This window comes from Trichoderma ghanense (genome assembly GCF_004382785.1).
Source record: "Trichoderma ghanense strain CCMA-1212 chromosome Unknown scaffold_2, whole genome shotgun sequence".
Lineage (NCBI taxonomy): Eukaryota > Fungi > Ascomycota > Sordariomycetes > Hypocreales > Hypocreaceae > Trichoderma > Trichoderma ghanense.
In genome coordinates, this window is record NW_027395665.1 from 2443431 (window position 1) to 2460497 (window position 17067).

General features: G+C 55.3%; 6 protein-coding genes across 6 annotated transcripts; 4 read left to right on the plus strand and 2 right to left on the minus strand.

Moving 5' to 3' along the window:
* Nucleotides 1-425: 425 nt before the first annotated feature.
* CCMA1212_003197 (uncharacterized protein) lies at nt 426-804 on the plus strand (the record flags this gene model as incomplete). The annotated part of the gene is made up of 2 exons (XM_073700553.1): nt 426-524; nt 595-804. 2 exons carry the CDS (start codon nt 426-428, stop codon nt 802-804), a joined length of 309 nt encoding a protein of 102 aa, XP_073561165.1.
* A 473-nt stretch (nt 805-1277) lies between these two features.
* On the plus strand, nt 1278-2645 carry CCMA1212_003198 (uncharacterized protein; the record flags this gene model as incomplete). The annotated part of the gene is made up of 6 exons (XM_073700554.1): nt 1278-1328; nt 1392-1703; nt 1765-2056; nt 2121-2239; nt 2290-2467; nt 2518-2645. The coding sequence occupies 6 exons, from the start codon at nt 1278-1280 to the stop codon at nt 2643-2645; spliced, it is 1080 nt and encodes a 359-aa protein (XP_073561201.1).
* A 2494-nt stretch (nt 2646-5139) lies between these two features.
* CCMA1212_003200 (uncharacterized protein) lies at nt 5140-6102 on the plus strand (the record flags this gene model as incomplete). The annotated part of the gene is made up of 1 exon (XM_073700555.1): nt 5140-6102. The coding sequence occupies one exon, from the start codon at nt 5140-5142 to the stop codon at nt 6100-6102; it is 963 nt and encodes a 320-aa protein (XP_073561159.1).
* Nucleotides 6103-7265: 1163 nt separating this feature from the next.
* Nucleotides 7266-7987, minus strand: CCMA1212_003201 (Uncharacterized protein; the record flags this gene model as incomplete). The annotated part of the gene is made up of 2 exons (XM_073700556.1): nt 7266-7771; nt 7912-7987. 2 exons carry the CDS (start codon nt 7985-7987, stop codon nt 7266-7268), a joined length of 582 nt encoding a protein of 193 aa, XP_073561158.1.
* A 1395-nt stretch (nt 7988-9382) lies between these two features.
* On the plus strand, nt 9383-11578 carry CCMA1212_003202 (Transcription factor IIIB 60 kDa subunit; the record flags this gene model as incomplete). The annotated part of the gene is made up of 1 exon (XM_073700557.1): nt 9383-11578. The coding sequence occupies one exon, from the start codon at nt 9383-9385 to the stop codon at nt 11576-11578; it is 2196 nt and encodes a 731-aa protein (XP_073561157.1).
* A 1334-nt stretch (nt 11579-12912) lies between these two features.
* On the minus strand, nt 12913-14209 carry CCMA1212_003203 (Endothiapepsin; the record flags this gene model as incomplete). Its single annotated transcript, XM_073700558.1, has 2 exons — nt 12913-13406; nt 13480-14209. The coding sequence occupies 2 exons, from the start codon at nt 14207-14209 to the stop codon at nt 12913-12915; spliced, it is 1224 nt and encodes a 407-aa protein (XP_073561156.1).
* Nucleotides 14210-17067: the final 2858 nt, after the last annotated feature.

Consider the following 17067-nt stretch of genomic DNA (forward strand, 5'->3'; position numbering starts at 1 on the left):
CTGGTCCAATTGATGCCACGATCTTAAGCTCTGGGCGATCTGGACATGGTGGCTCTTTGGCGCGTATCGGCCAATCACGCGCTGCGATAAGCAAGCCCGGCCCACCCCCAGCTTGCAGCTTGCATCGGTACGTACCTCGTGCTGTTGCTTGTCTGGAATTCAGGACCTTTCGGGATTGAGGCGATCTGCGGGGACCCGATCTGATGTCATGGACCAGGAAGCCGTTGCGCGTGTATGTCATCGGTTGTCATCTGGAGCCGGGCATGGACAGTATAAATGAGGTAGAGGAGGAATTGATTCTACTCCTTGCCTTTCTTCACCATTAGATCATTGGCGACAAGAAAACAGAGCTCCATCGACAACCCAAACTCAACCACCACTACCAGATCATACCAACTACATACCCTGAACCAAGCATCGCAATCATGGACAGCAGCGGCAACAACAACACAAATCAGAACCAGAACCAGCAGAATCCCGGTCTGGTAGGAGCTCATGCGCAGTACATCAAGGGCGTAGGCGAGGTATGGTCTGGGAACTCCGAGACCTCCAAGAAAATCATCCATCGACACCTGCTAACCCCGTCACTTACAGTCCACCATTGGCAACATCAGCGGTTCGCAGGCCTGGTCCGCCTCGGGAGAGCACGACAAAGCGGCCGCCGTCGACGCAATGAGAAAGGCTGCCGACAAGAGAGATCCGAATCAAGGGTACGGCAAGGCCGAGGAGTGGGCGGGCAAACTGACTGGCTGTGAGGGCATGCAGAAGGAGGGCGCGGCGAGTTCCCAGAAGAGGAGCGACTGAAGGGTTTGAGTGGTTGGGCATTAAATACACTGCTGCTGCGTAACGTCGAGAGGACGATCAACTGCGGGATCGATAAATGTACACATACTGTAAATTAAACCGAGGAAATAATACGGAATACGGAACACCATTGAACAGCTGAAGTTCACCTTCCACGAACATATGTCGTGCCTTTGAACCTTCCACTCTCGACGCCATCACAGCTCTCTTTCCCAGTTTCAACTCTCGTATCTCCCAGAATGTCCTGTTGCCCCGGGCAAAGTTGTAACGTCTCTGCGATATAACCATCAACACCATTCCGGTATATACTCCTTCTCGCTGCTTAGACTCGGGCCTGTCGCATACACTCTCCTTGTACTCAATATTCCTTTTGGCTCCAGGACTTGTCGATACGCGAGCTTCATTTGCAAGTATAGTAACAAGTCACTCATCTCCTCCCGAAAGCTTTACTCCGTTTCGTTACCACACCTACCATGGACACAACGCCTTTACTCGATAACCGCCCGGCCTTGATCCGGGACCATGTAAGTGCACACAATCGTCACAACCTTGAGATAGAGACTCACTACTAATGAGTGGCCGCTCAGCCCGTCTTCCTCCGCGCCAGCCATTCTCCATGGTCCCTCATTCCGCAAAATGTGCTCTCCTTTGTCCGCGGCTCCATCCTCGCCTATCTCACAGTCGCCGCCGCCCTCATCTTGAACTATGAGCTGACGAATCCACCTCCCAACCAAAACCCAACCGATCCTGGAGCCCCAGACCCGGACGGTCCCGGATCTTCGGACCCAAACGATCCCAGCCTCTCAACTTTGGCCTCAACGGCAACAAATTGGCGGCTCCTGTTCGAGTTCCCCATCATCAGCTTTGGGCTGGTGCTCTGGTACTTTGTAGTCACATTCGTAGGTAATATGCATTGTGGCGGCAAATCAAGACGTGCTCTAATTCCGAATGTCTCTACAGTCATGGACGTTCACCCACTTGTACTACCCCGATGCCGACGACATCGATGGACGGGTTCAATATGCCATCATCAGGCTCATGTCCTTGCCCAGAGACCTGGGCAACGCGCGCTACCAGTTCTACTTCACCTTGTTCTACTTTACTACCGTCGCCTACGCGTTCATGAACTCGGCGATTTACTGGTTCGTTACGCGGCCGCATGACTTGGTGCATGTTGTCACAGGGCTTTTTACTCAATATCCTGACGAGGTCAAGCTGTGGGATGCGACAGCGGTGACACTTGCCCGTCCATGTGGGAATATGATCCCTGGTTGAGATGGCAGAAGACAGAGGGGTATACTGACACGAACGTGTAGTCAATGACATCTTTGGCGAGGGGTGGCTGCGAGCCTTTACCCTCATCAACCTGTACGCGGTCACGCCAGTCATCATGGCGATTGAGGTACTCTTCCTCAACAGCATCAGGCGCCCCAATGTGAGTTGTAGACAGCCTAGCCGCCGCAGCCGATACTGACGTGGGCGCAGGGCATCGGCGGCTATCTCTTTGCGCTCCTGGTATCTGCTGCGCTCTACATTGGCTGGGCCTTCATTGGACACGCCGCGACCGATGTCTGGCCATTCTTCTTCCTGGACGCGGCACAGGTCGGCTCGACAGGAGCGGTGGTAGCATACAGCATCGGCTTCGTCCTGCTGGCCCCTATTGGTAAGGCCCTGCACCCGGTGCTGGCGGACGGCGGCTAACAATGGCTACAGCCCTCGTCTTCATGCAGGGCTTCGTTGGCGTGCGGGAGTCGCTGCTCCGCCCTACGTCACTGTCCAGGACGCTCTTGGGGCCTAGACGCACAGCTGATGGAGGGGTATTAACGCAGCAATCATCGTGACCCTTTTGGTGCTTGGGATGAATCGGAGGCTTCCTTTTGGTAGTGTGACGCATCAAGGGACCTGGCCGATGGTCGGCGGCCGTGTTTAATCTTGGTGTCCTATGAAATTGCCGCACTGATGCGCTGTCAGTGTGGGGAGAGCAGTCTAGAGCACCCTCTTAACCTAGAAGCAATTCATGAAGTGTTCGCGTTCCTGACTAGAACCAATCTGTGGCCTTCTGGCGCGGGCCGCGATCGCGATGCTCGCATGTGTCTCCCCTGGAGGCCGAAGGAGGGGTTGAGGGGATGAAACAGACTAGCAGCGGCGGAGATGGTGGAAGGAGGAACACGTCGACGGTTCGTCAGGCTGTTTGCCAAGCTGTTTGGTCACTGGAGAGACGGAGAGGCATGCGTTGGCAGCTGGCGTTTGGGCCGAACCGTTGCCGTGGGCGGTTGGGAGCGAGGCGAAGCAGGTCAAGTCGGTCAGCAGTCAGTCAGTCAGTCAGTCAGTCAGTCGTGACGGTCGGGATTGAACCGTTTAGAAAGACCTGAACCCCTCTCCGTGGAACACGTCACAGGTACCTTTGGCCTGCGATGGTGGAAGAGAGGTTTTGGCGGGACCACGTGGTAGAGGTATCTAGGTACTGAGTACCAGAGGTGAGCCCTCTCTCAGAGACTGTGACTGAGAGCGCATGTCATGAGGGGAAATGCGAAAGAAGCAAAGCAAATCAAAAATAGAGGACTGCATGCGAGTACGAAAGAAATGATTATTGGACGACCACTATGCAGGCGAGAGAAAAGAATGAGAGGAGAGAAACAAAAGGCAAAAAAAGATTTTCGAAGCTGGCGGTTTCTTCTCTCCCGCCGGGAATTGAACCCGGGTCTCAAGCGTGACAAGCTTGCATACTGACCACTATACTACGGAAGAATTAAACAGCTTGGGAGCTGTTGTAGTGGGTCGCTTCGATGGGGAGTGAGATGCGTATCGTGCTATATTTGGGCTTCAGTGCATTCTCTTTGTGTGTTTTTTTTCTGCCTCGTACGGCACGGTACATTAGTGCGTGCAGAGACTCAGGGTAGTTGCATGTCTCAGGTGGTATGTAGGACTCAAAGTTCGGGTTGGCTTTCTTTTTGACTTGCGCTTAAAGCGTGAAGAAGAGAAGAGGAGGCAAAGGTGAGCTCGTCATGGTACGTTAACATGTTCGGTATTGAGGTACAAAAGAGGGAGTCAAGAGCGTGCGTACAGCTGGGAAATTGGAAGGGACTTTCGGGGGGCAACAAGATGGCCGAGTTTTGTCCTATCCGGCGTGTTTTATTCGATGTACTGTACGGTGCTGTACGGAGGAGCATGTTGCAGATTTGCATGTATGTATGAGTGGCTACATGTGAGGTGATAAGTAAGTACATTGGAAGTGGCAATACGTACGGTAAGTCGGCATGTACAGTTGAGTGGCTGTATGTGAGGTTGAGATGTACTCTTGAGTGGCTGTATGTATGTGCGTGATTCAACCTTTACGCTTGAATGGCTGTATGTAAGTCGACATGTCTGTAGGTATGAATGGCTGTAGGTAGTACATACTCATGAGCATTACATGTACATATGAGGCCACATGCAAGCAAAGAGGGGATGAGACATGTCCCTGATTCGACACCGTACCTGGCGTGCTCTTCTTCACGACACTTGTTGCCCAGTGATTTGGCTTGCCGCGTTACCTACTCAGCTCCCTCTTCATTGGCGAGCGCATATCTCCGTCCTCTGGTGCTCCCAAAGATGCCTCGACGGGACGATGAGTGCCTACATTAAGCCGTGGAGGAGAAGGGAGGGGGGTCTCGCATCTCCCATTGGATGCCGACTCCGGCTCCCGGCGGCCCTTGCCATTGGCCCATACTGGTGATGTCGACCTGCATCATCCATCCATCGTACACACGCACCCCCCAAAAGGTACAGCAAGTTGCATGTGTCCGCAACTCTCAGGCCGGGCAGCGTCGACGCGGCGTCCCAAGTACTGGGTACCTGCTGCTCTTCGCTGGCGGCCGCCGTGGCTTCAGACAGGCCAAAATGGACGCAAGACCTGGTTGTCGCCTCCGCCCCAAGATTGACGCTGCAAATCGTGTGTCTTTTTACCTGCTGAACTGTGTCCGTAAGAGGTACAAATAGTGGATCCCGTCTCTTTTTCCAGCTTTTCCCTCTTTTCCCTCTTCTTTCTCCCCCACACGCAAGCCAAAGAGGGTCGCGAAGCCTCTCGCGAGAAGAGCCATCTTCGGTGACTTATAAGAAGGTGGTCCTTTCCGCGCCCCGGACCCCGACAATTCTCTGGTTCCTCACTCATTGTGTGTCATTCATTCATTATCTCTAGGAATTCTAGTTGTGTGCTAGCAATTTCTTTGTTTCCAAATTCTATTTCACTCCCAATCCTCCGCTCATTCTCAACAACTTCGTCGCTCTCTTTATAAGTCAAGTCAGAGTATATGCATAGTCTCCCCCAGACGTGAGAGGGCGTCATCAGCTTCTTACATGCACAACCACGACCACCGCGCCCCTCACAAGGACAAGCACAGAGACAAGGACACCTCCTTCTTCAGCCAGCTCAAGCCCGCCAACATGTTCAAGCGCGCGTTCCGGTCCCAGCAAGACCAGAACCGCGTGGACAAGTCTTCGCGGCTCAAGAAGCCCGGCTCCTCCAAGGACAAGGCCAAGGAGCACGTCAAGGCAAAGGTGTCCAAGCTGCAAAACTCCATCATAGAGCACGAAGCGGCGCCCGCCCAGCCCGTCAACATCACCCCCTCGCCCATTGTCACCCTGACCGTCGGCCGCGAGGGACGCCTCTTTGCGGCGCACGAGGATGTCCTCAGCCAGTCGCCCTTCTTCGAGGCGGCCTGCGGCAGGGACTCTTCGGACGCCATGAGCAAGAGGATCTCGCTCCCTGACGAGGAGCCCGAGATCTTCTCTGCCGTCCTCGAGTACCTCTACAAGGGCGACTACTACCCGCGCCTGGTCCACAACAGGCACCGCAACTCGTGGGAGCTCGAGGACCGCATGAGGACTCCTCCTCACAAGTCGTCGCCAACCCCCGACCACGGGGGCGGCCACGCAGACGCCGCCGTCTACCTGTCCAGCGTCGGGGCCGAGGTCCTGCGCGACACCGTCATCTACTGCGCCGCGGACCGGTACGGCCTCGAGGAGCTCAAGCGGCTGGCCCTCCGCAAGCAGGGGCTGCACGCTGGCATCGACGTCGGCACCATCCTGCGGTCGGCCCAGTACGCCTACGCCAACACGCCCGACTCGGACAGTCGCCTGCGCGCCCACTATCTTGCCCTCATCATCCGCTGCCGCAAGACGTTCAAGCGCAGCGGCACGATGCAGGCCGAGATGGAGGCGGGTGGCAGCAAGCTGTTCTTTGACCTGTTCGTCGCCATGTGCAACCACTTGGACGACGTTATTGACGTTACCAACAACCGCTCCCCCAAGACTGTATGAGTGAGCGGTTGGTATCATGGATGACAAGGGGAGAGAACAGCGTCAACTTTTCGGCGGGGGTCGAGTGAGTCGCCCGTTGGAAGGCGGAGGATGAGAGAAACGAAACAAAAAAAAATCCAAATGGTAACATGGGTTTCCTTAGCAAGCATTTCTGCGCACTTGTCAAGACACGGTTACGATTTGTGCCGTGTCGGCAGTTGGTCGCTGTTTCAATGTCTTTTGCTCTCTTACCAATGTTGGTCGTTCGGTGTTCTGATGAGTTCGAAGTACGGGCGTCTTCATCATTGCGTCAATTCAGTCTACCGGCCGCAATGTCTCTCTCTCTCTCTTTTGCGTCCGGGCTGTTTGCATTGAGCGTGGTTCTGCACACTGCGTGGCTTTTGCATACTGTCCAATTTCATTGCAAGCCTCGAGCGAACTCCTCTTTGCTTTCATTTCACGGCGCTGAAATTTTCGCGTTCCTTGGGTGTTTTGGTCAAATTGTCAAGTTGGACCTTGTCTAAGCCCGTGTACAGCATACAGCATGTACAGCACCATGAGAAACAGAAAAAAAGAGACAGAAAATGGCAGCCTCGGAGGCTTTTTTCAGAACACGATGTCCTTTGGATTTGTTTCAAACCCTTTACGAATTTCTTTCTTAGGGTCTCTCAAACGTGGCGGAACTTTTTTTGAAATTGGATCACATGGGAAGAATCATCCGGGTACAGCATTTCGTTATGCTTACGGTACGGGTTGAGAAGGGATTTTGTTTATCTCGGACAAGATTGGAAAATCAGAGCCTTTGCTTCTGATACTTTTTCTTCTTATCTTTTTCTTTTTTCCTCCCTTTGACGAAGACATGACAAATGACAATCTTACCATTTCTGCATGGTGTAGCCCTGGGGGCGCAGCGCAGGCCAAAAAGATGTATAACAAAGAAAGCGACAACAAAAAAAAAAAAAAAAAAAAAAAAAAAAACAAGTTTATAGGGTCGCTGTTAGCGGTCCTCCCTGACTGGAGTTCCGTGTTCAGGGTGAGGTTAATGAGACAATTTCGCACCTCATATTTGAAGCTCGCCGGTGAATGTCATGACTTCTTGTGTATAAGCTGTGATGAAAACACTAATCAGACAACAACTATGAATCCTTGTATCATTGGGTATGATGGTCTTGAAGAGACGGTCGTTAAGCATCATCCCACTTCACCTCGATCCCCTCAAACCGAACCTCCAACTCATCCTCCGCATCTTTACTCGGCCTCGCCACCAGCGCCCCAACCTCCAGCTCCCACCCCTCTCCCCCATTCTCACCATACGGCCAGCAAATCTCCCTCATCGGCGTCTTGTCCTCGCCATCGACCCGATACACCCACAAGCACGACCCGTCATGCGCATCCAGCCTCTCGACGAGAATCGTCACGGCCCTGCGGCCGGCCTGGATGTCTGGCGCGGAGGAGACGTCGGCGACGCTCCAGTCGGCATAGTTGTCGCAGCAGACGGTGGAGAGGCGGGGCGAGGAGTTGAAGTGCTCGATGCCGGCTTTGATCCATTTGCGCGGCGAGGAGGATGAGGGGTGGGTGAAGAGGAGGAGGATGCCGGCTTGGTCGAATTGGTGGGTGTATGTTGCTGTGAATGTGAGGGTTGCGGAGAGGAATTTTGGAAAGGGGTTCTTGGAGAGGGATTTGTAGGGGGCTGTTGCGTTTGTCAGAGAGATTCACGTTGCTCTATCGAAAAGGGATTGTGGTGGTGTTGATGTGGGTGAGTTGGGTGTTTGGGGGGGGGGGGGGGGGGGGGGGGGGGGGGTGGTCGGGGGGGGAGGGGGGGGGGGNTACCGGTGAAGACGTCGTGGGAGGGGGGTTTCTTCCAGACGTCGGTGTTTGCTGGGGCGGAAACGGTGAATGAGGCCATGATGAGTCGTCACGACAGTTTGATCTTGGTTATGGGGGGTGGTAGAAGCATAGGCAGACTTGATGAAATATACCTCGAGAGTGTGTGCAGCAGTTGAAAGACTAAAGTGAGCTTTTATACCTTCAAGCTTCAGCTAATCTATCACAAGCCAAGCTACCTAGACATCGGAGTATTTGGTAAGGCCAAGACGTTCAATTTTCCCGGCTTACGATGAGACTTCATTAAGGTTACTCCGCAAGCAACGCTGTTGCTCGTAAATGATCGAGCAGGACATGTCACTCTGGGATCTAGTGATTCTATAGCCGGGGAGCGGGAGCGGGGGAAGTGGGTGGGATGTAGGAATCTCAGGCGGGGAGTGTCGGGGCTAGACAATTGCAGTTGACAAGAAGAGCCAACTTGAGTATCTCGACTAATAGGTGCATTGCTGAGCCCAAGCTGCAGCATTTCTTTGACCGCATAGTTCTTCTCTCAGTCAACAAACACACAACGTTGGCCCAGCGCTTAAACTGGCCAAGCCAAGTGCGTGTAAAATGATGCTCATGGGGATAAGGTGAGTAAGGTAGAGTTAGCTAAGGTAGAGACGGAAGTTAACGCGAGGTGAAAGTGAGGAAACAATCCGCCGACGATTAAGCGGCCGGGCCGACCACAGTCTTGAGCAAAGGCTCCAACTTTGCCTTGCCCGGTTAACAGTCGAGAATTTCGTCTTTGCAATTTCATCTACGAGCTCTTTGCAAAGGTCGCTTCGACGGGGATTCTGGTCTGCAAAAAACCATCACAGATCCCGCTGTAGGCATTCCCGCATCTCAAGTAACGCAGCTTTCGATCGTCCATCATTTCCATCATTTCGCAAAAAAATCGAGCATCACGAGATTCGAACCAGCGGCTTGCGCCAACCCGCCGCCTGCAACTCAACTTGCCCGGAAAGACTCTCAGAGTTTTCCAGCGAGCGTCTTCCCCACTCGGCCACTAGTCCTGCCTGGCAGCTCAACAGCCATCTGCAAGGCTCGCCCCGCCCGATTTTTTCCTCGTCGTTTTTCTTCTGCCAACCTCAGCGCGCGCTTCGGATTTCATTTCCATGATCTTTTCCATGGTGTCGGGATTCAGGGGGCAGCTCTTTGACCTGATTCTTACATCGCTTGCGCTCGCGAACCCTGCATAGACGGCCAGAGACGGTCTTTTCTACAGCGGCTGGACGGTCGCTTGTGAGAGAGCCTTTGCGTGGAGGAGCGAAAAAGAAAGACTGCTGCTGCTGCTGCAACCGGAATCTCTCTTCTGTTTATCGATAGCATTCGCTGCTCACTTACAACTTTTTGTCGCCCTCATCCATCTCGACTCTCAACCGTCTCATACTCGGACACACCTCTATTTTTTTCACAGCATCACGACGCGACAGCCATGTCGTTCCTCACGCCCCCGCCGAAGCGGCCGGCAGGTCAGGGCAGCGGCCCGTCCAAACCTCGCTTTGCTAGGCCGAATCCCGTCCGCGCCCTCCGCGAGCGCGAAGAACGCTCTCATGCGTCTGCTGTGGCTCGTGCATCGTCCATCCAGAGGCCGGGCGTCGTCACTCCCGCTCACCAGCAGTGCGCCAACAAGGCCTGTCCGAAGCCCAATGTCGTCGACGGAACCTGCCAGACCTGTGGTCGTGTCGCGGATGACAGCAACATCGTCTCCGAGGTCCAGTTCGGCGAGACCTCGTCCGGAGCTGCCATGGTGCAGGGAACCTTTGTCGGTGCCGATCAGGCCGGTGTTAGAGGCATGGGCCCGGCTTTTAGGAGAGTCGGCGGCAGCGAGGACAGGGAGAAGAGCATTCGGGAGGCGCGCGGCCTCATGCAGGGCTATGCGCAGCAGCTCAACATCAGCGACAGCCTCGTCACCGCGGGCACGCAGGTCTTTAAGCTTGCATCCAGCGCAAACTTCATCCAGGGACGCACGCTGGCGAGCGTTGCGGCTGTCTGCCTCTATGCGGCCTGCCGTGCTGAGCCGCCCTGCAAAGTCATGCTCATCGACTTGGCCGACCTGGTCCAGCTCAATGTGTTCAAGCTGGGACGCATCTTCAAGAAGCTCAACGAGGTGGTGCCGATTGGGGCCGATGGCTTGATTCCAGTCTACCCCGAGGATCTCATCTGGCGGTTCGCAACGAAAATGGAGTTCCACCAGGACACAGCCAAGGTCGCCGAGGACGCCGTTCGACTGGTCAAGCGGATGAGCAGGGATTGGATGGTTATGGGCCGTCGCCCTTCCGGTATCTGCGGCGCCTGCCTGCTCATGGCTGCTCGCATGCACAACTTTCGACGAACGATTCGCGAAGTCGTCTACATTGTCAAGGTCACAAACCACACAATTCAGAACCGATTGCAAGAGTTCAACAACACCGAGTCCAGCCGCATGTCGGTCGAGGACTTTTTGAAGCAGGACTTCCTGGAGAGCTCGCACGATCCGCCTTCATTCTATCGAAAGTCGGATGAGTACAGGAAGAAGGCGGAGGAAAGATCACGCAAGCGCAAGCGCGGCATCACGGGCGAAGACGTCCAAGAACCCAGCCCAGAAGAGGCCCCAGCCAAGCGGCATGTGGAGGGCGGAGCAGATCTTTCCAAGGCACCCGAGGTCAACTATCGCCGAGACGCCGATGGATTCATCATCCCGCCTCTGCCCTCGCAGATCCCACAGGGAAACATCAGCCTCAACCCGTCAAAGGATGAAAACGAGGACGGACCCGAAGGCCTGGAAGATCTTGCCGAAGCATTCGGAGACGCTCTGGAGGATGAGACCGCAGACCAAGAGTCCGGAGGCCGCGGCAAAGGCAAACGCGCCAAGCCTCAGCTTCCCATCAACGAAGAATGGGAGCAAGATGAGCAGGAGCTCGAGGGAGTCATTGAGGAGATCTTCAACGACCCGCTCACCTATGAACATGCTCTTGCCTATTCGACTGCCGAGCAGCGCGCTCGCATCCACTCCCTCTGGGCTCGTCAGCAGCAACCGCAGAAAGAGGTGTCTATGGCGGCCGACGTCACCGAGGATGAGTTTGCCGACGATCCCGAGGTCATCAACTGCCTGCTTTCGCCAGAAGAAGCTCGCATCAAGGAGATTATCTGGGTCAACCAGAACAAGGACTGGCTCCGGAAGCACCAGGAAAAGGTGTTCCGACGCAAGATGGAGGCGGAGCGCCCCAAGCAGACGCGCAAGCGGAGAAAGCGCGCCAGGATGGGCGAGGGCCAGACCAGCCCCGCCAGCTCTGCGGCAGAGGCCGCCATCGGCGTGGCCAAGGACCGAGCGTGGTCCAAGAGGATCAACTACGACGCCATCCGCAGCATCTTTGACATTCCCAACGTCGGGCTCGGCTCTGCGGCTACCAGCCGGAAGACCAGCTTGGCCGGAAGCACATTTGGCGCCGACGACGACGACGCCAGCGAGGCTCCGGACGAGAGTGTTGCCGGGGATGATGCCCAGGAGCACGAGGAGGAAGAGTACGAGGAGCCGGAGGAGTATGGCGAGGGCGAGGGCGAAGAGTTTGGAGGTGGCGGCGAGTACGAGGGAGGCTATGACGAGGATGATCCCGAGATGGATAACGAATATGGGCTTGAAGACGAGTGAGGGCATGAAGCTTTTAAAGGTTGTGGTGTTTTACAACGTCAGCTATTGCTTTGAGATTTGGCGTTGGGGATCTGGCTTTGAGGATCTGGCTGAGCATACGGCTGGGAAATGGCGTTGAGGTTTAGCTATGCTGTTCGTTAAGCTTGCGGTGGACATAGGTGTAGATGTATACTACTAACGCCTGCATATGCCACTTGCTAGTGACAGGTGGGATTGATATACAGGTACTCGATACTATACGTTGCTCAATACCATGTACGAATTTTGTCTCATACACAGTTCTTCATGTCATCGTACCTATACATAACTCATGGATAGTGTCAACTCTCTTGTATGCTATGCCACTTATTAGCCCTTGTACGTGGATCGCGTATACTAATGGATGAGTAAAGTACCCTCTCACTGGACCATCAGAGCAGAGGTCCTCCAAGGACTCTCTCCCTCGTCGCCTGATCGGCGCCCCTTCCACACCGTCACTCCCCTCGCCGGCACAGTAATACCCCTTGAAACCCCATAACCACAAACTTCTCCTCCATACCGACACAGTTGGGTCCTGGGATTGAAGACAAAAGTGTTGAAGAAGATGTTGGCGCTTCGTCCAACGAGTTGCTTTGCAACATGCATGGGGGGGTTTTGAGTGTTGTATATAACTGGTGGTATGACTGCTACCAACCAAGTTTTGTGTGGTTCAGGGGATGTTGGGATAGAGACTTGAGAGTCGGTGGGACTATTTCATCGAGACTCTTGAAGGACTTTTGGGGTATGCAGATTGAGCATTTTTTGCTACTGATTTGCTGTTCTGTCTGTAACAAGGTGGTGCATATAGAGTGTCGAAGCTGCCCTTGAATTACTCCCCCCCATCTACAAAAACTGTCCAAGTACTTGTAATTCGACACCCTCCCATCAACAACATCTCTAGACAATAACCACGGAGTTGACAAAACACATTCATCTATGCAACTCATCTCCTCAAACCTCAAAAGAAAAACGAAACACACCGGTCAACTCTCTGGATCGCAAAGGCAGACGTTTATTCTCTCGTGCACGTTCCAGAGGAGTAAGAGGAAAGAAATCAAGTCGCAAGCCAAACTCCGCCAGCTTCGACTATTGCGTAGACTACAACCCTAAACGTAATACAACACTCAAGGACTCACATCACCTACAGGTCTTTCAGAACCAAAAGCATCGTTCATTGTCAAATTTGTCATTGCTCCGCTATGTGCTGACTTTCTGGCTATATACACCAAGAGCATTTACAAGTCTTGAGAGCCAGACTTTTCTTTTTCCCATTCCGTCATTGATCCCATAACCTTTTCACAAGTCCACGTCGCCGCTTATTTCTGAGCCCAGCCCAGGCGCTCGTTGCCAAGGTCAAAGACAACCAGGGCAGCCTTGAGGGCAACGTCGCCAAAGATGTTGATGCCAATACCAGAGCTGCTCTGGAGACCACCGAAGCAGGTGGAGCTGCCCTCCTCGAGGGGAGTCAGGTTCAGCAGGTCGCCGGAGATGGTGATGGTGGAGCTTCCAATGCCGAAGCTGAACGAAGGGAGGTCCTCGGAGCAGTCGAAGACGACACCCTCCTGCTGGTTGTCGTACTGAGCCGACTGGACGTTGGCGTAGTAGGCATCGACAACGTCGTCGTCGAGGAGGAGCAGGGTGGTGCCGGTGTCGGCAATGCCGCTGATGGCGTTGCGGTTGAGCTTGCCGCCGCCGACAGAGTAGCCCGAGGCAGTGAAGCCCCAGAAGCCCTGGCTGTTGTCAACGGAGGTGTAGGCAACAGGGCCCTTGGCGACGCTGGTGTCAATGTAGCCAAAGTTGTAGCTGCCGTCTAATTTGTTTGGCTCAGTCAGTTTACTTGATTCGATGGCAAGAGGAACAACTTTCAATGAGCGTCTACTTACTCTCTCCGTGCCTCAGGTCGGCGGTGAAGAGGGGCTCGGCCAGGCTGCTGGCAGCGTTCGAGAACCAAGTCTTCTGCGCGTTGGGCCTGACCTGGTTGCCGCTGTCAAAGGCAAGGCCAACGAGGCCAGAGATGACCGTGTCCTGGACGAACTCGGTGGACACGCGGGTGGCAGACTCGACGCCCTGGGTGTTGACGCTGAAGCCTCCAATGGTGACCTTGTCGGTGTAGACATCGCCGCTGGAGCTGCTTCCGTCGCCGTAGCTGATGGACCAGCTGGCGCCGGAGACCTTCTTGGAGGTGGACGACTTGGAGGGGGTGTAGATGGCGTGTCCGCTGGCCGAGGACTTGGGGGTCTCGGAGCTGAAGACCCACAGGTCGGAGGAGCCGGTGTCAAAGTCCAGGGGGAGGACCTGAGCCGGAGTGCCGATGGAGACGGAGGTGACGTACTCCGAGTCGGCGCTGTCGCTGGGGTGGTTGGGCGCCGAGCCGGTCTGGCGCTTGGCGAGAGCCTGCTTGGCCTGCTTGGCAGCCACGATAGACCTCAGGTTGTCGCTGATGGGAGCGCCGTACTTCCTCTTGGCGTTGAAGAGAGCGGTAGGGCCGTGGGCCACGTAGTTCTTGTTGTACTGGACCTCGACGGAAGCCGTCTTCTGTCCCTCGGTGGGGAGGGCCGCAGCCAGGCCGCTGGCGGCGAGGAAGGAAACGAGGAAAGCTCCAAAGGTCTGCATCTTGAATCTCGGAGAAAGCTGCTCAGGGGCTTGACTGGACTTGTCTTTGAAGGCTGATGAGGCTGATGAGAAGAAAGCTCCAACAGCAGACGGAGGGACGCCGGCCGTCTTTATATCCCTTCGGACCCGCGTTGACGACGCTCGTCGATTTCCCCCCATCTCCGAGGCAATCTCGTTGTTGACGGCCTCAAGAGCATGGTTTAGGAAGGTCAATTTGCGCCATTCTCCCCGAGCTTCACACACTTGCTGGGGCACGGTGATGGGAGGAGGAGTCGCGATGGTGGAATTGACCTCCGCAATCAGGCCAGATGGCTGTAGATCGTCGTTACCGGCCCGCGAGCGAATGAAGCGTCCGCGGCCAGGGGTGACAGCCAAGTGGAGGGCGTGCCTGGTCTCCTAGCCCACCCGAGCGAGGCCGGCCGAGAGCGTACTGCCATTTCTGCCTCTCTCCAATGGAGACGCCGGAACCTTTGTCGATCACGTATCGTGAAGCATCCCAAGATAGAAGTACAGAGTCCTGCTAGCCCACGGCCGCGGCTATTCGCTCGGAGGCGGCGCAACACACTGCGGTCGCCAGAGGGACATTGTCCAGATGGTGCGCTTTGAACAATCGTCCTCGCCACTATAGCCGGCCAATCCGGAGTCGTTGCTGGCTGTGCAGCCTCGACAACTGCGGAGGCTAAGGGAAATAAGCAAGCCTCGAAAGAAGGATCCATTGCCGATCTTTGTCTATCAAGGGTCCTCGTGCTCAACGCTTAAACAGCAGCCCACAGTTCAGTCCGTGTGACGATATGACAGGCTGGGGTAGGCGGGCCTACATGACTTGGGCGACGATGCTGCGCCCGCGTCTTTGCTTCCTATGACCGAGGTCGACCTGAACAAACGAAAGAAACGAGCCCATCCTCCCCCGAGCAATGTTGCAACCATGTTCCACTGCATCCCACTACCCAGTGGCATGCTCGTGTCCCGAACGGCGAGTCATCAGTCCCAGACACGAATCGGTTCCCGTATGGCCCAAAGGCTCATTTGCATCAACGGCGAACCAGAGCCACGAGGGCCATCCCATGCCTTGACTCGGATCTGTCTCGTGCTTCTCGCATAGGGGACTGAACAAAGAACTAGCCCAACCCGCCGACTGGGGATCAACAGCCAGGCGGCCGAATTAAGTCTAATCCGTTAGTCTATGTTAAATCCGCCGTCCCATCAATCAGAGTGACCGGGCATGAACAGGGCCAATCTGCTGTGGCCTCCGATCCTGGGGCTCGCCCGGATGCCCTCGAGGGCCATTGGCTCTGGCGCTGCGGCACTATTGTGCTGGTCCAGGGACAATCGACTTGGCGTCCGGCAGTCAGGGGTGGGAACTTGTGCCAGAATCGCCATCCCTCTCATCTCGTGCTGCTCATCCCAATCGACGCCACGCCCTTCTGGCCGTCAAATCACGAGCTGCCGTGGCTGCGGTGCGGACAGAAGTTCGTTACAGCGAGCTCAAGCCCAGAGCGGCATGTCCAAAAGGCCCAGCGCCCAAAAGGCCCGCTCCAGCTGCCGGACAGGGGCCAGGAAAGCACCAGAGCCGCTGCTTGGCTCTCGTCAAAGCTGCTGGGCCCCTTGTCTGCTGGCCGGCTAATCGGCATGCAGCTGACGGTGGTTGTTGGATTCTCGAAAAAGGGACGTGCACGAGTAATTGCCAGTGGCAGTTCGGCCGGAGCGAAAGAGGCAGCGGAACCGGCCGAACAGGAGGCTTGTTGTTGTTGTTGTCGAGCAGGTGCTGGCGTTGGAGGCGAATGCGACGCTGCGAGTTGAAGTTTTACGAGTTACGAAGTCTGGAGTAGTATGTATGAGAAGAGATGAGGGAAGAAGACGGAAGTTGCTCGATCGTGGAGCACGTGATGGTTGCGACAAGGACGACTGCCTTTCCTTCCGTGGTTGAGGATGGCGTCACGTCATCCTGTTGTTTCTGTACCTTATAGCAATACTAATGCCTCGACGATGCCTTCACTCAACACTGGAGCCTCGATGCTGACTCTACGAGCACTGGCATTTGACAAGACATAGCACATGTTACAAACACCATCTCGACGGAAAATAAATGCCTTGGCGCTGTATCCAAGCCGACAGCCGAGTCCCGTCACACGCATCGCATCGCATCGACAAGAAACAGCTGCCAAACAGCCTCTGATGCCGGCAGTCCAGCACAAATGCCACTGGCAGGTCTTGGCCGACATACCAGAGCAGCACCCGCACAGGCACACGCTCAGCAATGGCACTCCAGCGTCGCACGCTCGAATCGTCTACAGTCCGTCCAGCCAATCTGCTTCCGTGTTGGCGCCCTCCTTGGTCCCCTGGTCCTTGTCCCCTGTCCGTGGCTAGGAATCGACGCCACTCGGAGACCATGACGGCTCTGGAAGGTGGCTCGCGAGGCATCGCAGACTTTCAGCTCGCGTCTCAATGCAGGACACGACCACCATCGGAGATAATTAGCCCTGCTGTTGCGAGTGGTGGCGTCAAAAGGACCTGGAAGAGGGCCTGGGCTGCTTCCATCAGTGGCGCTACATCATCATTCCATCAGATGCCATGGCGTGCTGCACCGACGCCAAAACAGGAACCGAATGGCCAAAGGGCTCTTTGTTTCCGCGAGACGAGCCGCTCGACTAATACGTTGCAATCTCTGCAACGTCCGCCGTCGTCCTCGTATCTCTTCAGCCCCGATCCTCCCCCGCGAGAACCGACCAGGACAGGGGCTACCCATGGCTTCCGTGTAGGTCAGATCGCATGTGAAAGGCCCTGTTTGGGACTGCCGCGCTTGACACGACCCATGATGCAATCGTGAATGATACGCCCGAATTCCAGGCATCTGCACA